General features: G+C 37.5%; 1 protein-coding gene across 1 annotated transcript in view; it reads right to left on the bottom strand.

Annotated features, from left to right (window-relative positions):
- LOC136864055 (ceramide-1-phosphate transfer protein) overlaps positions 1-20413 on the bottom strand; it is a 142038-nt gene extending 121625 nt beyond the window's left edge. Inside the window, exon 1 of the mRNA XM_067140585.2 lies at positions 20113-20413. Coding sequence (XP_066996686.1) covers positions 20113-20255 — 143 coding nt within the window. The 5' untranslated portion in view covers positions 20256-20413. The remainder of the gene's footprint in view (positions 1-20112) is intronic.
- Between the last annotated feature and the right edge of the window lie 2864 nt (positions 20414-23277).

The raw sequence follows: 23277 nt of genomic DNA, 5'->3' as shown, positions 1-23277 counted from the left end.
AGAGCTTCGTAGCAGTTGGAGACAGCGGAACCCTGGATAATGGCGAACAAAGTTTTCGGTGAAACGTCAGGACTATCAAATGCTCCTGGACAATGGTCAACTGGTCTACAGGCCCAAAAAATACAGGCATTGGTTATACAGAATGAACTTCTAGAGTGTATGTTAGAAGTTAGTCGTGAAGGAATTTGTTAAATGACGAAAGCAAAATATGTTACAGCAATGGCCGATAGAACAACATGCTCACGTAGTCATGGTTTTCACATAAGAAAAAGAGGATAAACCGTGTGAAAGATTTATGGGAATTTTCAATTCACATGGACCCACCTCTGATGCAATACCAGCACACATCATTAAAGAATTAAATACTATTGTAAAACCAAACCCATGGCGCAACAGCTCCAAAGTGCAATGGTCTAATAAGAGACTGCTGCTCAGCCCAAAGGCCTGCATATTACAAGGTGTCATGTGGTCAGCATGATGAGTTCTCTCAGCCATTATTCTTGGCTTTCTAGACCAGGGCTGCCATCTCACCATCAGACAGTTTCTCGACTGTAATCATGTAGACTGAGTAGACCTCGAACCAGCCCTCAGATCCAGGCAAAAATCCCTGACCTGGCCAGGAATCGAACCAGGGACTTCCAGGTATGAGGCAGGCACGCTACCCCTACACCATGTGGCCGGCTGCTTCTATTGTAAAAGAAACCCCATATAAATTAATTCCATTAACATATAATGGAGCAGCCATTATAAGTGTTCAGATGGGCAGGGTTCAAGGAAAGATAAAGCCTCACCCAATTGTGTCGTACCGGGCGAGTTGGCCATGTGGTTAGAGTTGTGAAGCTTTGAGCTTGCATCCGAGAGATAGTGGGTTCGAATCCCACTGTCGGCAGCCCTGAAGATGGTTTTCCGTGGTTTCCCATTTTCACACCAGGCAAATGCTAGGGGTTGTACCTTAATTAAGGCTAAGGCAGCTTTCTTCCCATTCCTAGGCATTCCCTATCCCACTGTCGCCATAAGACCTATCTGTGTCAGTGTGAGGTAAAGCACCTAGCAAAAATGTGTTGTATGTATACTATTACATTCACCAATTAAATTTGGTCATGGAACATGCGACACTGCAAAATTCAAACGCCACAGTGTCTTTTGGTACTCTGTCATGTATTCGTATGTTTTTCAACAGATATTTGCAGCAAGTGGCACCACTAGAAGAAACTGTCAATAGGAGAGTTCCTACTGATGCACCAACCCACTGGAATTTTAAAATGAGAACAGTCCATGTTGTGTATATGCAGAAAGACTCGTTAACTCAAAGTTTCTTGCAAATAAAGATCAGCATTCAGGAAGCAAGAGGACTAAGACTAAATATGCAAGGTGATTTTATTTTTGGCTTTCCTTCAGGGTATAATAGAATAATGCAATTACAGACAGATCGATCCACTGAAAGCAAAAAATAATGTGCAGCACCTTGTTACTGCAATAATTAGGGTCAGAGAGAACTTGGGTTGGGTACTAGCATGAAACATGCAAACTTGTGAAAATAATTGCAGATTAAACACGAGGCTCACTACTGCTTTCAGAATTTTGATCACTACAGGGTAGAACAACTCAATCATATTGAGAACGCTTTGCATTCAAAGAAATTTCCTGACAAAGTGCTTGATTCAGTAGTTCAACACTACAGTTTATTATATGGAAACAGATTGAAAACTGAGCTTGGTGTCTTGTACAGTAGGCAAAATGTTCAATACTTGAAAGAGCTGTACATTTGAAACAAATTTGCTTTGTACAAGAATTTAGGCGGAAACTAACAAATTCATAAGAATTTTTGTAACCACTTCCGTGACAATTACAGAACCTGAGATATTCATCTCTTCAATGGATCCTTCTTAAGGAATACCATGACTGAAGAACATTTTTCTGCACAGACTATGCTGCCTATCAAAAATAAAATGATTCGATGTACGGACAACTTCAAGAGCAGAGTGATCAACCAAGCCAAAAGATCAGTGAATGAATTTCATCAACAGGGTGAGCATCAATTTTTCTTTAACTTCTGTTTTGTTTTTTTCGTTTTTTTTTAAATGTTACATGTTAGAGCATGCAGTGTATTGTAGCCATGAGTTGCCACAGTAATGAGCTATTCGTAAAAAATAATAGAATTGTCCTGGGAATCAAACACTTTTAGTTCAAATTATTTGGAATAGCCTACATTCTTCATTATAAGGAAAAATTATTTTAAACGTAATTTGCTAAAATTATTTGGAATAATTCTGTTTTTCACTGTTACATGAATACTACAGGATGCCATTGTAGAGGTGCCTTGCTGGATCATTCCTTTTCCCATTTTTGTTTGAAGTTAAAGGCATTCACTGACTGAATGAGTCCTTCGGATATAGGTTTTTTAAAGTTAACAAATGCTTTTAAGATCTTCTGGTTCAAAAAATCAGCACAGGGTGGCAACTGGAGGTTGGACAATATATATATATATATATATATATATATATATATAAATAAAATAACTTGTCCTGACTGACTGATTTATCATCGGCGAGCCAAGACTACTGGACATAAAGAAATGAAATTTTGGGGATACATTCATATTAAGATGTAGGTGCTCGCTAAGAGAGGATTTTTGGATATTCCGTCACTAAGGGGGGTGAAATTTTAAAATGAATGTATCTATATCTCAAAACTTTAAAAGTGTACAGATGTAAAAATTGGTATTTAGAATCTTCTTTAAAAATAAGGAAATACGTACTTTTTGTTTTCAGAAAATCCCAATAGGAGGGGTGAAAAAGGGGTTGAATGCCTTTAATCAGGATACCGGTACTTGTATCTCAGAAACTGAAGATATTACAGACCTGAAAATTGGTGTTTGAGATCTCCTTTAAAAATAAAAAAAACACGTATTTTTTTTGTTTTTGGAAAATCCAATTAATGGGGGAGGGGGGTGAAAAGGGGGTAAATTTTGAAAATGAGTGTATCTATATCTCAAAAGTTTTAGAGTTTATAGATGTAAAAATTGGTATTTAGAATCTCTTTAAAAATAAAGAAACACATATTTTTTTGTTTTCTGAAAATCCCAGTAGGAAGGGTGGAAAAGGGTGAAAAACGGTTGAATGCCTTTAATGAGGCTACTTATATTTCAGAACCTGAAGATATTACAGACCTGAAAATTGGTACTTGGAATATACTTTAAAAATAAAGAAACAGGTATTTTTTCGTTTTTGGAAAATCCAAATAATGAGGGGTGAAAAGGGGCGTGAATTTTTAAAATAAGTGTATCTACATCTTAAAACTTTAAAAGTTTACAGATGTAAAATTTGGTATTGAGAATCTCCTTTAAAAATAAAGATGTATTTTTTGTTTTTGGAAAATTCCAATATGAGGGGTGAAACAGGGGTTGAATGCCTTTAATGAGGATACTTAAATCTCAGAAACTGAAGGTAGTACAGACCTGAAAATTGGTATTTGGGATCTCCTTTAAAAATAAAGAAACAGTTTTTTCTTTTGGAAAATCCAAATAGTGGGGGAGGGGGGGGGGGTTTGAAAAGGGGTTGGATTTTTAAAATGAGTGTATCTACATCTCAAAACTTTAAAAGTTTGCACATGTAAAAATTGATATTTAGAATCTGCTTTAAAAATAAAGGAACACTTATTTCCTTTTTGTTTTCTGTAAATCCCAATAGGAGGGGTTAAAAGGGTGAATAATGGGTTGAATGCCTTTAATGAGGATGCATATATCTCAGAAACTGAAGATATTACAGAACTGAAAATTTGTACACGGGATCTCCTTTAAAAATAAGGAAACACGTATTTTTTTGTTTTTAGAAAATCCAATTAATGGCGGTTAAACAGGGGTGACAAAATGGGGTGAATTTTTTGAAAGACTACATCTACAGAATATCTGAGAAATGTAGAATGTTGCAGACGTAAAAAGTGGTATTTGGAATCTCCTGTAAATATAAAGAAACATAGGTGATTTGTTTTTGGAAACTCCTCTTAAGAGGAACTAAAAAGGGGATGAAATTTTAAAATGAGAATTTATGCAGTATATCTCAAAAAACTTAACATGTTACAGAAGTGAAAAAATGGTATTTTTATCTCTTTATTTTTAATTTAATTTTAATTTACTTTTAGTTTTCGGAAATACCACTTGGGTGGACGGGGGGAAAATGGTGAATTCTTTTAATTAGGCTACTGTTATCTCAAAAATGAAGATGTTACAGACGTGAAATTTTATATTTGGAATCTGCTTTAAAAGTTAAGAAACACCTATTCTCGGAAAATCCAATGAATGGGGGTGGGGAAGCTAAAGAATTTAAAATTGACTTAATTGTATAAGAATACTTACATCTAATAAAAACTGAAGTTGTTAGGGCCTACAGACGTGAAAATTGGTATTTGGTTCTCCGTTAAAAACAAAGAAAAACCCGTTCTTAGGGAGGGGATCATCTTGGGGGGCGGGAGTGAAAAGGAATTGAATTCTTTTCATGAGGACACATAAATCAAAATTGAAGAAGTTAGAGTCATGATAATTGGTATTTAGAAGATCCTTTACTATTAAGGAAACAGGTATTTTTTGCTGGAAAATTCACTTAGGGGGGAGGGGAGGAGTGTGAAAGTGAAAAAATATGTGAATTATTCTTATCTCAAAACTGAAGGTAATAGACGTGAACATTGGTATTTGGAATCTCCTTTAATCATAAATAAACACGCCTTCTTTTAGTTATTTTGGGGGGCGGGGTAAATCTTAACGGCGGCGCGGTGTAAATGGAGGTGAGAACAAATGATTTTACTGTTCATAATGTATTTATAAGGAGCCTCCGTTGCTCAGGCGGCAGCACGCCGGCCTCTCACAGCTGGGTTCCGTGGTTCAAATCCCAGTCTATCCATGTGACATTCGTGCTGGACAAAATGGAGGCAGGACAGGTTTTTCTCCGGATACTCCGGTTTTCCCTGTCATCATTCATTCCAGCAACACTGTCCAATATAATTTCATTTCATTTGTCATTCATTAATCATTGCCCCAAGAGTGGTGCGACAGGTTTCGGCAGCCGGCACAATTCCTATTGTCGCCGGTAGATGGGGGCTTTATTCATTCCATTCCTGACCCAGTCGAATGACAGGAAACAGACTGTAGATTTTCGATGTACTTATTCTGATCATAAACCGATCATTTTTAATCCTTCCTGAGTTTGTTTTCAAGAGCCATCTTTTCCTTTGGAGAACATTCTTAGATTACAGTAGATTCTCCTAGCATATAAATAAAAATTTAAGCACATTTGAAATAAACGATAGGAATGAGACTGACCGTCCAATTGTTCACCTCTATAATAAGGTCAATAATGCACGGAAGTATGTCATTCGTATCGCCAGAAATCCCGCACACTTGCCTACGCGCGACAATGGTGCTGGTCACATTCTCAACGACAATGGCAGCAGATGTAATTTACCGCCAAGTAGCGGTCTTACATCTTGCTGTGGGGTCCAGAACATATATAATAATAATAATAATAATAATAATAATAATAATAATAATAATAATAATAATAACGTCCTGGAACGTCATCAAATGTGCGGACTGCACTGGAAACGGGTCTTGGACGGGTAATGACTAAGAATGCAGTCCGGCCGCGGGTTCAGTACTGCCACGGCACCCAAGACGACACCACGCCGGATCTCCTGAACGATTTGATCCGTATTAAAAATGCTTATAGGAAAATATGGCAAAGATTTAGGGACCCAACTGACCAGGTGGAATACCTGGACCTAGCTCGGGAAGTACAAAATCGATTGCTAGAAAGAAATATTGAAAAATGGGGGGAAACTTGCCGTAATCTATTAGAAAACAAGTCAGATCGCGAATCTTGGCGGATTCTCGCAGAAAACGAGTCAGATCGCGAATTTGAGCGGATTATATATCTAAAACAATAAGCATTCAATTGTAAATTTCAGTATAATACCGTAGCGAAGCACGGGTATCTTGCTAGTCTTTCTATATTCTTGACCTGGAGCATTTTGCCTACTGAGATGTGGAGGGGGATACCACACAGTGTAGGTAGCTAGTAGACGGGGGGTAGATTGAATGGTTCTTTATTTGAGCCACATTATCTGGTTTAGGTGGACATCTGCCTATCTTCTTTAAATGACTGCTGTTAAGCCAAATTGGTGCACAATATTCAGCTATAGAGTATAATAGGCCAAGTGCAGCCATTTGTAGAACGATGTTTTGTGCTCTGATCTTAGCTGCAGCGTGGGAAAGATGTTGACAGTACATTAAGGATGTCTAACACAGCACCCAAATATTTAACGTTTAACGTCAAATAGCTTTTAAATATGATACGCTGCAATGAGTAAAGTCTCTCTCAATGATCTGGCTTCCTCAATTGAATAACTATTAGCCAGGACCCCCAGTCTTTCTGGACTATTGTTCAAAATGTTGTCTGATGTTCCCCAAATGTTGCATGAATATCACTATGAATTATTATGTACCTGTGATGTCATCTAACAACCCTTTAATTGCTATAGATTTTAAAAGACTGGGTTGTTGGATTTTTGTACTTCTGGAGTTCCTTAATGTGCCTGAACCCAAAGATGTGGAGCTGTCATATTTAAACAACCTCACATGTCATTGAGCTCAGCCACAATTGAACTTTGAGGAAAGAAGGATGACAACTAACTGACTGTGTTAATGAGGCTATAATTTTTAGAGTTTTGTTAGTGCTGCCTTTCAGTGTTAAACTGCAAACCCCTGCAAGGGAATGAAAGACCTCTGCCATCTTCTATTCACAGATAAAAACATTACTTCTTCTGTAAATATCCCCACGGTTAAGTACAAAATCTAATGGTTGGCTACTTGGTCTTACACTGCTTCTCTAACTCTCTAGAGCAGAGTCATTTTTTAGATTATTTTCTCTTCAACTATAACACATCAGAATCTAAACCAAACCATATGTACAAGTTCAGTCAAGATCAATTATTTCATGGCCTAAACACCTTAAAACACCTTCTGTATATCTGAGTCCTAAACAATGATAAGAATCTCGTCTGCAGAGACTATCTTCATGTAAAATAAAGTAAATCACAAATGAGAATTCATCGCATTAGCTTTGCTACACAGACAAAAATGCTTGAAATGTTCCACCTCTATCAACATGAATTCATCTGCTATGCATTCTGTCTTCTGGGGTCTTCTTTTTACCAAAATTAATTTTGTTTTGATAAATGCTATGCATTCAGTCTTCTGGGGTCTTTTCCTACCAAAATTAATTTGGTTTTGAAAAATGTTGATTTTCGTAATAGTCTGAAAAATTCTGATATTTTAAATTCACATTCTGAGTTACAATCCAATCATTTCATTAATAAATGCCTAGACCTCAGTGGTTGGACAGTCAATGTCCTTCTGGTCTTCAATTCCAGCTGAGGTTAATGGCATTTGAGGATGATTAAGGCAACTCCATGCCATTGCCTTCTAGTACATTAAGGAATTTTTGCTGCTGTGAGGATGATGTTCTTGAAGTGGCTCCATACTTTCTCTGTTTTGTCTCCCTCATTGTACAATTGTGATATTAAAAAACCCATAGCACTACAGCCCTGAAAGCCTCAGCCTTACCTATGATTGCTGCTCAGCCCAAAAGACTTCAGATTGCATAGTAGTGCATAGTCAGCATGACAAATCCTCTCGGCTGTTATTCTTGGCTTTCTACATCAAGGCCACCATCTCACCATCAGATATTTCCACAATTATAATCATGTAGGCTGGATGGACCTCAGACCAGCCTACAGATCAAGGTAAAAGCCCTGACCAGGCTGGGAACTGAATTCGAGGCCTCCAGATAAGAGCTAGGCATGCTACCCCTACACCATAGGGCTGGCTGTATAGTTATTGTGGCATGTGCAATTAAATATGTGGAAATACAGGACCTCACTAAATATGTGTACATACATATGTACGCACAGAAAATGAATGCAAATGCAAATGAGTAAAGAAGAGTTTAAAAACTGAAATTGGCATGTAGGCTATGTGAAAACTGGACGCTTTACCTTACAGTGGCAACAATGCTAAACCACAATCATTATAACATACTGTAAATAATCAGGTATCACAACATATACTGTGATAGAGGGGTCAGAATTCAAATTCCAAAATGGAAGGCACTTTGATCACACAGAAATGAAATGAAATGAAAGCTTTCATACTACTGTAATTTGCCAACTGATCACATCTAGGTTCGACAAATTTGACCATTTTCGGTCCCTTATTTGGTCCGCATTGACTAGTTTCATATAATATACAACATGCGATTGTTTGGTCCGCCCTGTCAATATATCAACAATTCACAATGTTACACTCATACATGTTTCGGGAGCCTAAATCCCCTTCACCAGTAATTTCTCCATCAACATTTTCCAAGATCTAACATTATCATGTTTCACATAAAACATCATCATATATAACACCATCTTCAACCCGTCATGTCCTTGAATTTGTTCTTCTTATTCTAAAATAAGAAAAAACTATATTACATGGACTAAAACAAGTGTGACCATTTCTTGATAATGTTTGTTGTAATGGAACACATTAAAACATAATGGAACACTATAAAACACTGATAAAAATTTAACTGGTTTTTCTTATGCCGTACAACACTTTAAAATATGTATTAAAACTTCAGATGGATTTCTTAGAAGAGTCGGCCAAAGTTAAAATGTTTCTTGTTACTGTTTGTTCTGTTGTATTCCACTTAAGTGTATGCTCATTAAACAATTAACTATCCCACTACCAGATTTAAAATCTTTGTCTTGTTATTGTTAAAACCCTTTCTAGGATAAACTGATTTATCATTCAATTATATGACTCCTCAGGATCTAACTGTGTAATTGATTACATCAGGCCAGATGAAGTCGGGCTTTGTTGTTGTTGTTGGACTGGATTTTAAACAGAGCAGATCAATCATCCCGTCATGTCCTTGAATTTGTTCTTCTTATTCTAAAATAAGAAAAAACTATATTACATGGACTAAAACAAGTGTGAAAATATTATGTAAGTACGTACTGATCACATGCCAATCACACTACAGTATGAATGTAATCACAAATTAAAGTTTTTCAATTTTACAAGGAAAGAGTAATTTAGTGTGAAAATATAGAGATGTCTTTCTTAGCTATTTTCCTCTCCACAATTCATGCAAAGCTGTAAACTCACTCATTCCATACCACACAAAAAATGAAAATGTCAATTAAAAATATTTGGTCAGGAACAGATTGGGATAGGATCAAATTATAATTACAATTATTTATCAATAATAAAGCTAAGGAAGACTCTGATCACAATTATCAGCAATACAATACATAGGTCTAACTTACAGCCTTGAATTAGATGATGCAGTGGAATGTGCATGTGTTGAATTTTGTGTACTAGTTAAAATAATTGGTTAGTGACAGTCTAAACTGTGCCATTTTATACGCTTAGATTTATTTTACAAATTGAAATCCAAGTTTCTGACAATAATAAGCACCTTGTGACCATTCAAAATGCTACCATAATTTAATGTGCAGTAATTCTCTTGATGTGGAGGAGAGATTTTCTTTTACAGTGTCTTTCTTCTACGTTTGCAGAACTTCATTACCAGTGTTCATTGTAACCACAAAGTATTTTATATTTTCTTCTAAAAATTAACAGCAGAGGCCATCGTAACACTTGATTTTCACTCTAAGCTTCCTGTCTTCTTAATAGCAGACAATCAATCAATTATTTGTATGTAGGGCTGTTGCCAATATGGCAGCATCCCTATCAATTGTTTACCTAAATTATTTCAAAGAAGTTGGAAATTTATTGAAATTTTTCCTTGATATATTATTCCAATCCCTAATTTCTCTTCCCACAAATTAATATTTGCCCCAATTTGTCCTCATGAATACCAACTTTAGCTTCATATTATGAACTTTCCTACCTTTAAAAACTCCACTGAGCTTACTGGTTTACTAATGCCATTCTACGCCATCTCTCCACTGACAACTCGGAACATACCCCTCAGTTGAGCAGCTTGTCTCCTTTCTCTCAAGTCTTCCCAGTCCAAACTTTGTAACATTTTCGTAACACTACTCTTTTGTCGGAAATCACCCAGAACAAATCATGCTGCTTTCCTTTGTATCTCATCTCGTATCAAGTAATCCTGGAGAGAGTTCCATACACCACAACCATACTCTAATTAGGGTCATAATTAAGTTTTAAGTTGTATACCTATGTCTTTAATACAAACCCTAAATACCTTTGTAACCGTACAAAGAGATCTGTAACCTTCTATTTATAACCTTGTTAATGTGATTATGCCAATGAAAACCTTTCCTTTCCTTTCAACACCTAGATACTTCCAGTAATCTCCGTGAGGAAGTTTCACCCCATCAACACAGTAATTTAAACAGAGAGGACATTTCCACTTGGGTGAAAATTGCACTCTGACTTTTAATTCCATTTACCATCATACAATTGACATAATAACAAAAGGAAGCAATAAGATCCACCTATTCAATACTAAAAATTAGGTTATAGACTCTACATATCTGTTAAACCATCACATTTCGTTTATTCAAACTTATGTTTATTCATATTTATGTGATTACCCCAATGAATATCTTTCCTTATATTAACACCTAGATACTTACAATGATCCACAAAGGGAACTTTCAACTCATCAACACAGTAATTAAAACTGAGAGGACTTTTCCTATTGGTGAAACTCACAACCTGAGTTTTAACCTTGTTTATCATCATACCATTGCCTACTGTCCATCTCACAACATTATCAAGGTCATTTTGCAGTTGCTCACAATCTTGTAACTTATTTATTACTCTGTACAGAATAACATCTGCAAAAATCCTTATCTCTGGTTCCACCTTTTTACACATATCATTGATTGTATAAGAAAATATAACGGTCCAATAATACTGCCTTGAGAAATTCCCCTCTTAATTATTACAGGGACAGATAAAGCTTTGCCTACTCTACTTCTCTGAGTTCTATTTTCTATTCAGTCACTCTTTTGTCAAGTCCAATTGCACTCATTTTTGCCAGTAGTCTCCCATGATCTACCCTATCAAATGCCTTAGATAGGTCAATCGCAATACAGTCCAATTGATCTCCCGAATCCAGGATATCTGCTATACCTTGTTGGAATCCTACAAGTCAAGCTTCAGCAGAATAACCTTTCCTAAACCCAAACTGCCTTCTATCAAACCAGTTATTAATTTTGCAAACATGCCTAATATAATCAGAAAGAATACTTTCCCAAAGCTTACATTCAATGCATGTCAAACTGACTGGCCTGTAATTTTCAGCTTTATGTCTCTCATACTTTCCACCCATTGTCTTCAGCATATCCCCCGAAACCTTATCACTTCCAGCTGCTTTTCTAGTTTTCAACTTTTGTAGCTTACTGTAAATGTCATTGTTGTCATAGGTAAATGTTAATACTTCTTTAGTATTAGTCACCTCCTCTATCTGGACATTATCCTTGTAACCCACAATCTTTACATACTGCTGACTGAATACTTCTGCCTTTTGAAGATCCTCGCAAACACACTCCCCTTGTTCATTAATTATTCCTGGAATATCCTTCTTGGAACCTGTTTCTGCCTTAAAATACCTATATATACTCTTCAATTTTTCACTAAAATTTGTACGACCGCCAATTATGCTTGCCATCATGTCCTTCGCTGACTTCTTTGCTAGATTCAGTTTCCTAGTAAGTTTTTTCAATTTTTCTTTACTTCCACAGCCATTTCTAACTGTATTTCTTTCCAACCTGCACATCCTTCTTAGTCCCCTTACTTCTCTGTTATAATAAGGTGGGTCTTCACCATTCCTTACCACCTTAAAAGGTACAAACCTATTTTTACATTCCTCAACAATTGCTTTAAACCCATCACAGAGTTTGTTTACATTTTTTTTACCATTTTCCACCGATCATAGTTACTTTTCAAGAACTCCCTCATGCCTGTTTTATCAGCCATATGGTACTGCCTAATAGTCCTAATTTTAATACCTTCCCTTTTTCACATTTATTTTTAACTACCACAAAAACAGCTTTGTGATCACTAATACCACCTATTACTTCGATTTCTCTATAGACCTCATCTGGTTTTACCAGCACCACATCCGGAATATTTTCCCCTCTAGTTGGTTCCATCACTTTCTGAAGCAGCTATCCTTCCCATATTAACTTATTTTCCATTTGTTGGTCATGCTTCCTGTCATTCGCATGACCTTCCCAACCGATATTTGGTAAACTGAGTTCACCCACTACAATCACGTTCTTTTCCTTATCATTTCCCACATAGCTGATTATCTTATCAAATAATTCTGAGTCAGTGTCTGTGCTACCCTTTCCCGGTCTGTACACTCCAAAGACATTATGTTGTCTATTATCTTTAGAAATGAGCCTTACACCTAGAATTTCATGTTTGTCGCCTTTAACTTTTTCGTAGCTTACAAATTCTTCTTTCACCAGAATGAATACTCCCCCTCCTACCATTCCTATCCTATCTCTACGATACACACTCCAATTCCGTGAGAAAATTTCTGCATCCATTATATCATTTCTCAGCCATGATTCAACTCCTATTACAATATCTGGTGAGTATATATCTATTAAATTACTTAATTCTATTCCTTTCTTTACAATACTTCTACAGTTGAGCACTAACATTTTTATGTCATCCCTACTTAATTTCCAGTTCCCTGTTCCTTTATCACCGCTCCCTAGGCCACCCCGTTTTCCTGAATGTACCTTTCTATAACCCTTCTAAACAAATTTCCTAACTTATATGTACCACTGCGGTTTAAGTGAAGGTCATCTGAGCACAGATCCGTATCTCCTACCCACCCATTAGGATCTAGAATTCTCACTTCCAGTTTTCCACATACCCACTCCATAGTCTCATTTAAATCCCCAATCACCTTCCAGACAGTATCCCTCCTAGACAGTATTCCACTAATAACAATCTCCGCTTCCTTCAACTTCACCCGTGCTGCATTTACCAGGTCCCACACATCCCCAACTATGTTGGTACTTATACCTGCTTGTCTTACGTTGTTAGTACCAACGTGAAACACTACCACCTTCTCCTTTCCCTCCTCCTTCTCTTCTACTTTCCTGAACATCTGCCTTAAGCTAATTCCTGGATAACACTCTACCCTGGTACTCTGTCCTCCACACACTTTCCCGACATGTCAAACAATAGAATCCCCCATGACCAGAGCCTCAAACTTACCCACCTCATTTAATCCCCTCCCCTCCTGGTCAGTCCTATCTTTCCTGACAGCTGCAGAAGCTACTTCCTCCTCCCTTTCCTCCATCCCATCACTCTGTTCCACCTGTCTTTTCCTACCCACTACTCCATATTTCCCTTTCCTACCTTTTCCCTTTCTTGTACTTCCACACTTACCGGGCGAGGTGGCCGTGAGGTTAGGAGCGCGCAACTGTGAGTCGCATCCAGGAGGTAGTGGGTTTAACCCCACTGTCGGCAGCCCTGAAGATGGTTTTCCGTGGTTTCATATTTTCACATCAGGCAAATGCTGGGGCTGTACCTTAATTAAGGACACGGCCGCTTCCTTCCCATTCCTAGGCCTTTCCTCTCCCATCGTCGCCATAAGACGTATCTGTGTCAGTGCGATGTAAAACAGATAGCAAAAAAACTTCCACACTTCTCAGCAACTATTCCCTGTTCCTTATCTTCCCTCAGTTGTTCTACCTGCAGTGACTCATACCGATTTGTCACAGACACCTGTCCTGAATTCTGATCCTGAATGGAGCCCTTAGCCTGCAATCTCCTTCCCCTTAAAACATTAGACCACCTGTCTTCTACAATTCCCCTTTCCTTCCCATCCCTCTTTTACACCTACTGTATCCTGTACCGGTACATTGTTTGAGGGAGGCCTACTTTCCGTCCTGCCCTCTGAGAGAATCCTAATTATCTCCCTCAAACTCCTCCCTCATACTCCTTAATGCCTGGCCACACCCACAGTTTCTACACTTGCACTCCTTAGCCATTCTTTACTGAATAATGAAAAAAAAAAAAAAAACGAAAAATAAGATAGCTTATTCTGTGCAAATAAAAATGAAGGGAAAGAAATATTGTCTAGGATAGTTCACAAAGATCACACGACAATAAGGTAATTTATATAGGCTACTACTACACTACAATACTACTTAGTTGTATGATTTTTATTCCTACAACACCCTAACAGGATGAAAATTGCTGTTATGGTAATTGCTGGAAACAGAGAATAATACACAATAATTACGCAATTCTAAACTGCAGTTAAGTCTACCCTAATTACTAAAACTGAATTCTAGTAAGAGATTTACTACAGATACCACAGATACTTTACTACACAAATATTTCACAGTAATAGAATAAACACACTATTTTCTAATAAGATACTATAATACACTACAATAATTTTTAAATACGTTCAGATACTAAATACACTACAATAATTTTTAACTACGATCAAAGGTATTCTAATTACAACTCGTCATTACTAAGCACAAACAGAAAAGGAAATTACAATTAAAGTTTGAAATTAGCGAGACTACTCAAAATAATAGAATAAGCACTCTAATTTCTAATAAGTTACTATAATACACTACAATAATTCTTAAATTACGTTCTGATGTATCCTGATTACAATAGGTTATTAGCCCTACTAAGCACAAATAGAAATGAAAATTCCTTGTAATCACTCATAATCCCGTTAACTTATTTAACTTACTACCCTACACAGTATAACATCATCTGCAAAAAGCCTTACCCATGATTCCAGTTTCTTACTCATATCATTTATATACACTCACCAGCAAAAAAAAAAAAAAAAGCAAAACACTACAGATTTCAGACAAAATTTAATGTTAGTCCATTTGAAACCTTGTATAAATTAAATGTTAAGGCAATGTATCGTAAGTTAATTAGCCCTTCTGAGAAGTTTCAGCCCAATGATAGATAAACATTACTGATTGAGACAATCACAAAACCAATACTGCTGTGTCCCACCTTTTGACACTGAGAATAACCACAAACCGCTGTCTTAAGGTTTACTGCCGTGAATTCTCATGCCACTTATTTTTGTGGACATTACGGCTTGTCTACAACAGTTAGTCTCGCTTCCAAGTCAGATCATAATGGCTCTTTCACCTGAAAATGCAACAAGGCCCGTAGCATTAGTGGAGGATGGGTACAGTACAGTATACTCTATGTAGCAGACGTTATAGGCATGTCTTGTTCTAACATGCACAGAACTGATAAAAGGTACAGAGAGGACAATATCTACACCAGGAGGCCCAGTACTGGTCATAGGAGAAGCACTACTGAGCGCAATAATGTAAGTTCTTCGTGATCGACACATCACAGCTGTGGAGGCCAGAAATCGTTTGCAGCAAGTACAGGACACTGACATCAGCGAAAGGATAGTAAGGAGGAGGTTGTATGAAGCAGATTTAAAGTCCAAGAGGCCCGCCACAGGACCTCTGCTTACACATGAGCATCGTGCCTCTCAGATGCAATTCACGAATGCCCATCGAAACTGGACTGTTGAGCAGTGGAGCTCAGTACTTTTCACGGCTGAGTCCACATTCTGCTTGAGGACACTGGATGGAAGGGACAGAGTATGGAGAGGGTCCAGGGAACGTTATTCACCCTGTACTTTCTCTGCAAGGACACCGTTCAATGGAGGCTCTGTGATGACCTGGGCTTGGATTACAACTTATGCATGCACGGAACTTGTGTTCATTGAGAACTGAAGTCTGACAGCCCAGCGATACATCGAGGAGATTTTAGTGGATCATGTGGTGCCTTTTTCACCTGTCATCGAGGAGAACTTTATCGTGATGCATGATAATGCTCACTCACATGTTGCCATATGTGTATGTGAGTACCTGGATGAACTCGGAATTGAGCACATGGTATGGCCTGCTCGTAGTCCTGACCTAAACCCAATAAGAGCATGTCTGGGATATAGTTGGGAGACATGCTAGGAGTCGATCCCCTGACACACTGCCTCAACTTCACGCAGCGCTCCAGGCAGAATGAGAGCTCATAAGACAAGATAACTTTCAAGATTGCATCCTGAGCACGCGTGATCGAATCACAACTGGAACTGCGGCTAGAGGTGGTAATACCCGTTACAAAGGCAATGGTAATGTGTTGAAAACATGTGGACAAATGGACTGCATACGAAACTGTGCAGAACTCCAGGTTTTGACATTTGCAAATTCATGCTGGTGGACTGTTTGCGATTGTCACAATCAACAATCTTTATCAATTTTATTACTGTCATAAGTGGGACATGTTTCGCCTAATTGTTTAGGCATCTTCAACCGCTGTACCTACTACCTAAGATCAAAATAGCCAGGATACTGGATTTTGCTTAATAATAAAATACTTAAAATGGTTTAAGTGACATGAATTGTTTTAACAATTTTGTGTGTGTGTGTGTTTTTTCTGTAGAATCATCTGGCTGATGTGGATAATTATGACTAGTGAATTATGTTAACAAGTACCATACATAAAAACATTTAGCTTGATATACATTTGCTATGTCTAAAAAGGAGTTTAAAATTATTATACATCTGACAATAAAAAAATAATGATGTGCTTTAAAAAACTTGTAATGACATTGGTTGGTTTAGGTTATTTAATCTGTAATATCCAATGTGCGTGGTCTCACTGGAATCTTCATGGACCTGAATGTTACCTTGGGAATAAAATTTAATAGCGTTTTTATAAGATATTGCATGATCCATTGTCTAAATGTTGCTTTATGGTGATTAAATTATGTAAAATCCTGCTGCCTGTTGCTGTGTGGGTTTGAAGAGGGGACTTCTCAAGGTAGTTGTGACATATGCTGTTTCCTATTGCATCTTTTTAATGGTTGATATTGGTGGATTGAGATTTATAACTTGTAATAACTTGTAATAAGTGTTATTTTTCGAGCTGTCAGTGGAGAGATGGCATGGAATGATATTAGTATTGCAATTTACAAACTCCATCATATAGATCCATACTGATACAGCTTGATTAAGAACTAGTATTAGGTTTAATGGTCCACCCACTTTACAAGTGACAACACATTCAATATTAAAATATATTATACATTCTTCGGTACATGTTTAGTCTAATTTAAGACTTCTTCAGCCATAACGTCTTGTAACTGATTAAGATACATCATTATTACTGTCTAATAATGTAAAATGGATGAACCCATGTCCTTTACAAAATGTCTGAAAATGCACTAAAAACAATACAAACTATTTTTCCAGAAAACTGTCCATCACATTAGTAGACGAATAAGTTTGAGTGGTATCTTTTACAGTAGGACAGACCACAATATGAGGATAAAGTTGGAATTCAAGAGGACAAATTGGAGCAAATTTTGTTTATAGGAAGGGGAGTTAGGGGTTGGAATAACTTATAAAGCGAGATGTTCAATAAATTTTCAATTTCTTTGCAATCATTTAAGAAAAGGCTAGGAAAACAACAGATAGGGAATCTGCCACCTGGGCGACTGCCCTAAATGCAGATCAGTAGTGATTGATTGATAAAGGTCCAACAATACTCGCTTGCAGGAACCCCCTCTTAATTGTAACAGGATCAGATAATTTAGAAATTTAGCCACCCATTCAACCACTATTTTGTCTAGTATAACATCCCTTATTTTCGTTATTAGTCTCCCATGAGCTACCCTATCAAAAACCTTCGATAGGTTAATAGTGACACAGTCCATTTGACCTCCTAATTCTAAAATATCTGCTAATTTATACCTTGCTGGAGTCTCACTGGAATAAGCTTTCTGAATGTCGAACTGCCATCAAACCCGTTAGTAATTTCGCAAACATGTCGTCTTTAGTACATCCCCAGAAATCTTATCAATCCCAGCTGCCTTTCTAGCCTTCAGCTTTTTTTTTTTTTTTTTTTTTTTTTTTAGTTTGCTTTACGACGCACTGATACAGATAGGTCTTATGACGATTATGCGATAGGAAGGGGCTAGGAGTGGGAACGAAGAGGCTTAATTAAGGTACTGCCCCACCATTTGCCTGGTGTGACAATGAGAAACCACGGAAAACCATCTTCAGGGCTGCCGACAGTGGGGTTCGAACCCACTACCTCCCAAATGCAAGCTCACAGCTGCGCCACCCTAACCACACAGGCAACTCACCCGGTCCTTCAAATTTTGTACTTTTTTGTAAATGTCTTTACATTCAACAGTAAATTTCAGTACTTTCCAAGTAGTAGTAACCTCTTCTACCTGCACATTAACCAACTATGTTTACATACTGCTGACTGAATACTTTACCTTCTTTAAGTTAAGGAAGTAAGTTAAGTGACTCATTAACTGAATTCAAGAAATCTTGCCAAGATTACCTGTGGAAAGCTTCCGGCCAAGGTGTGCCCTGTACAGCTGAGTGTGTGAATGGTGAGACTGTGTTTCGCTGGTATATGTAGACCTAGTTGATAGTTGTGTAATACGTGCATTTATTTTGAGTGTGTAACGTGTGTGTGTGTTTGAGCAATGTTATTTCAAACTGGTTCCTTTTCAAATGTGAGTGAGAGTGATAGCATGGGTGTCAACATATATTGTTTTTACAAGTTGCTGTATGTTGCACCGACACAGATGGGTCTTATAGCAACGATGGGATGGGGAAGGGCTCAGAGTGGGAAGGAAGTGGCCATGGCCTTAATAATTAAGGTACAGCCCCACCATTTACCTGGTGTGAAAATGGGAAACCACCGAGCTCGATAGCTGCAGTCGCTTAAATGCAGCCAGTATCCAGTAATCGGGAGATAGCAGGTTCAAACTCCACTGTCGGCAGCCCTGAAGATGGTTTTCTGTGGTTTCCCATTTTCACACCAGGCAAATGCTGGGGCGGTACCTTAATTAAGGCTGCGGCCACTTCCTTCCCACTCCTAGCCCTTCCCTGTCCCATCGTCGCCATAAGACCTGTGTCGGTGCGACGTAAGGCAACTAGCAAAAAAAAAAAAAAAAAAAAAAAAAGGAAACTATGGAAAACCATCTTTAGGGCTGCCAACAGTGGGGTTCGAACCCACTATCTCCCGAGCATTGGATAGTGGCCGAACTTAAGCGACTGCAGCTGCCGAGCTCGTTAGGCAAAACATAATTCAACTAAATTATAAGGTAATATATCTCCAGAAAAGTACTGTAAATGTGGTTAAGTGTAAGAGAGGGCCATGTGCCCTAACTTTGCCACTTGAAAGAAGAAAAATAAATAAATATATAAGATACACTCCCCTTGTTCATTAATGATCCCTGGAATGTCCTTCCTGGAACCTCTTTCTCGTTGAAAGTACCTATACATACCCTTCCAATTTCCCTAAATTTCTGTCTGCGAATTATGTTTGTTAGCATGTTATCCTTAGCTAACTTTTTTTGCTAAATATAATTTACTAGTAAGTTGCAAATATTGTGGTCTTAATAAGGTATCAAAGACAAGAGTAGAATATGAAGGAAATACTGGGTATTCAATATGCACTGAGATGAGAAAAACTGACTTCAATGAGCGAAGTGGCACATAGGCATAAATATGTATTTCCAGTGTGACATGCCCATTATAGATAGGCCAGATTGTGAGCCAGAGAGTACATTTCTGTTGCCAGCATTACTGATTACCGCGAGAAGCTTTTAATCCAGATGGCCAAGTCTGTACAATCCTGGTGTGTAATTAGTCGGAGTAGGGTGTAACATTCCTGCTCTTTTGTTCCAAATTACTCTCTAAAACTTCGCAGAAGAAAGGAAACAAAAGATGAACCTGGTCACTGTCCAAATTAAGCATAGACTTATATGGCCTACAAAAATAGCAACAACCCAACAGAGTGATAAGTGAAGAATGATTGTAACAGTTCATTAGAGTATAAATGTTAAGTCATATATTAAGCAAAAACTAAGGAGGAAAATTGAGTGTCGTTGATCATTAATAGGAATAAATATGATCCCTCCCTCCCCACCTCCAAGTTCACTGACCGTGATTAATTCAATTATCAATTAAACACATATGACAATAAGAAACTGCATGATAACTGTTTGCTGTACTTACTTATACAACTCTCTGTAAGCTACCAAATAATTATCCATATCCACATCTCCATCAACAGATAGTGACTTGACAAACGCATCATGGACCACTTCCAAATTAAAGAAACCATCAGTTGGTCTTTCTTCCAAAGATGAACCAGCCATGCTAAAACAAACTGTATTTTTAGTATTATGGGTACAGATAACACGAAACAGATCCAACACGTAAACTAGCTTTCCATATGCTCAAATGTCATAACCTCTTCCACCGTTCCACACCAACACACTAGACAAAACGTCAACAAAGTCTGAGTTAATATACACTCCTTGAGGTTTTCTCTCTTTCTCTCTGATAACGATAACCACGATAACAGCCTAACAACGATAAAGATAATCTGGTAACCTCGGTCACTATTTTGTTGAACGAAATTCACTGTCTCTTTTCAATCCAGTATTTGAGAATTGTATTTAAAATATTTACTTCAGATTTAATTGACTATATACTCTCAATTCCTTTCTTCTTTGAGACATAAAGTCCATCTTTTACAACAGTTCCAGATTATTTTTGCTAAAACATGACTTACACTGCTCTGCTAACCACTGAAAGGGTAACTGACATTTTTGTCGAAAATGAGATACATGTTTTATTTATTCCTCTGCACCTGAGTCTGTTACCAGTTCAAAATACCGTATATAAGTGTTTATTTGAAAAACAAAATGCTTATTTGTCTACCGTAACTACGTCTCGGACTTGAATTGCTAGGCCATTTCATTGTATGTGCAGTTTACTAAACGATTTCATTGTATTTATAGTAGATACGTTGTTTTGATTTAGTGAAGTGTAGATAGCATACAATGGCTTAGCAATGTGGAGATACAAAAAAAAAAAAAAAAAAAAAAAAAAGGCGTGTCTTTTGTTTCGGTCTAGTAAAGTGTAGATAGCTAAAATGCCTTGGCATACTATTTATTGACGGCAAACAGTATGTTTCTTCGGTTATGCTTGTGAATTCGAAACATATTAAGTTGTCGGTGATTGCGAAACTCAAACAGAAAAGTACATGTGGAAGTCAACTCATACAGAAGCTATGTGATGAAAAATATAATGCACATGGTTCAGGAGACCAGGGTAAGTGAATACTTCCAGAGCCAAATAATATCGGTCATAACCTCCGCCGTCTCAATCTCTATATACTGTCTGCTCTGTGCCGCGAGAAATGCGTTTACAGCGACATTGCAGATGGCAGCACTTACCGCACCCAGGGCACACGTTGGTTAAATGAGAGTTCGTCCGTAAAGCCAATATAAAATGAAAAATAATCCTTAACATGTTACTAACTGAAAAGATAATGCACATACAGAAACATACATTTCACATTTGAGCTTGGCTTAAGATATAGAAACGTAAAATATATAAAATCTTACCAGTTACAGTAAATATATTAGGATCATCCCACCGCTGCCCACTGCTGCATGGTACATAAACATTTCAGAATTTTCTCGACACGAGCAACGGAGCACCTTTTCAGTCCTTTTCTTACTGTTATTTACCATCAGTGGACGCAAAAAATTTCCATCACTAATTCGCTGACCATTTGTTCATAACCAGATTTCAGGATGCGTTTTACGGCACATAATGCGTTCGTCATGTCATTAAATCCACCACCCAATCTCACTGAAATAAATAGAGCTTCTATTGCGTCTCCAGAAAATCATCTAGTCAGAACATCAAAATAACCGTTTTTGTAACAGATAAGACACACATTCCACTATAGATTTCACAGTTAGCGAGACAGCATCTGCCGTCTCATTAGTCAGACACTTCAGTTTTTCACGTTTTGATTCCATCCGAATTATTTTAACGTAGGTACTCGATGAAATCATCATTCAACCATTGTAAATATTTTATCTGCTGGTGAATAGAAATGCACACAATCTGGATTGTTTTGCCGAAAAGCATTACAGTCAGTGGCGAATATAGAATATATTTGGGGGGGGGCTAAGATTGATGTAAGGTTAGGTTAAGTAATTTTAAGAGGTCAGACGATTTCAAACACTTTAGAAAGGAAAAAGGAAACATTGATTTGGGCTGATACATACATACATACATACATACATACATACATACATACATACATACATACATACATACATACATACATACATACATACATACATACATACATACATACATACATACATACATACATACATACATACATACATACAGTACACCAATGGTTACAAAACGAAGTACTATCGTCGCCATAAGACCTATCCGTGTCGGTGCGACGTAAAGCCCCTAGCAAAACAAAAAACAAAAAAAAAACGAAGTCCAGGTTTCTTGGTACACTTGCAAACTTTTCAAGAACGTCTTCGTCACTAACTATAATGTCTCTGTGGATAGAGAGTAAAGCAAGCCCGTTAAGCCTACTTTCAGATGTTCTGTTCCTTAAGTAAGTCTTCAGTTTCCTTAGGCTAGAGAAAGTTCTTTCTACGGTTGCGATAGAAACAGGAAGAACGCAGAGTAATTTGAGAAGGGTATAAATGTTGGGGAAGAAAGTCTTATCACATTTTTCTAGAGAACTTACAGCCATTTTGGGAAGATTTGAAGGATTTTCCTGACTCCACCTTTCTTTCCACAACATAAACTCACTTTGCACAATCTCTTTATGTGACAGATCTTCTTCGTAGAAACTAAAAGCAGCCTCCAGTGAACCGAAATCTGTTACGATACACAATTGTGGAAGGATGTTTTGTAAGGATGCAACTATTTCCTTTGTGAGATTCAAAGCGTTCTTTTAGTGAGTTACAAAAATCGTCCAGGTACGGCACATAAACAGCTACTCAATAGTATTCTTCTTCTGTGGTGTAAGGGACGTTGCTACTTGCTGTTTGAAGGCAGCAAATTCTTGGAATCTCTTCTTTAATGTCAAGTTTAGCAGCGAATGTGGAAGACACTCATGACGTTAGTCAAGGCCTGTGGAAGATCTATATTGTTGTTTTGAAACTGCTCAGATAAGTTATGCATGGTTGATAGCATCCAGTTCAAAACAGAGTCGTGCCTTTCTACCCATCGGGTTTCGCATAATGAAATAAGTTTCTGTTTCTTTTGTTCTGGACAACATTCAGAAATCATTGATTTTAATATTTCGTTTCTTTTGGCTGATGTATGAAAGAATCCACAGAC

The sequence above is a fragment of the Anabrus simplex genome, chromosome 2, assembly GCF_040414725.1.
Source record: "Anabrus simplex isolate iqAnaSimp1 chromosome 2, ASM4041472v1, whole genome shotgun sequence".
Classification (NCBI taxonomy): Eukaryota; Metazoa; Arthropoda; class Insecta; order Orthoptera; family Tettigoniidae; genus Anabrus; species Anabrus simplex.
Note: the sequence above shows the minus strand (reverse complement) of the source record. Positions and strands in the feature narration are given on the sequence as shown.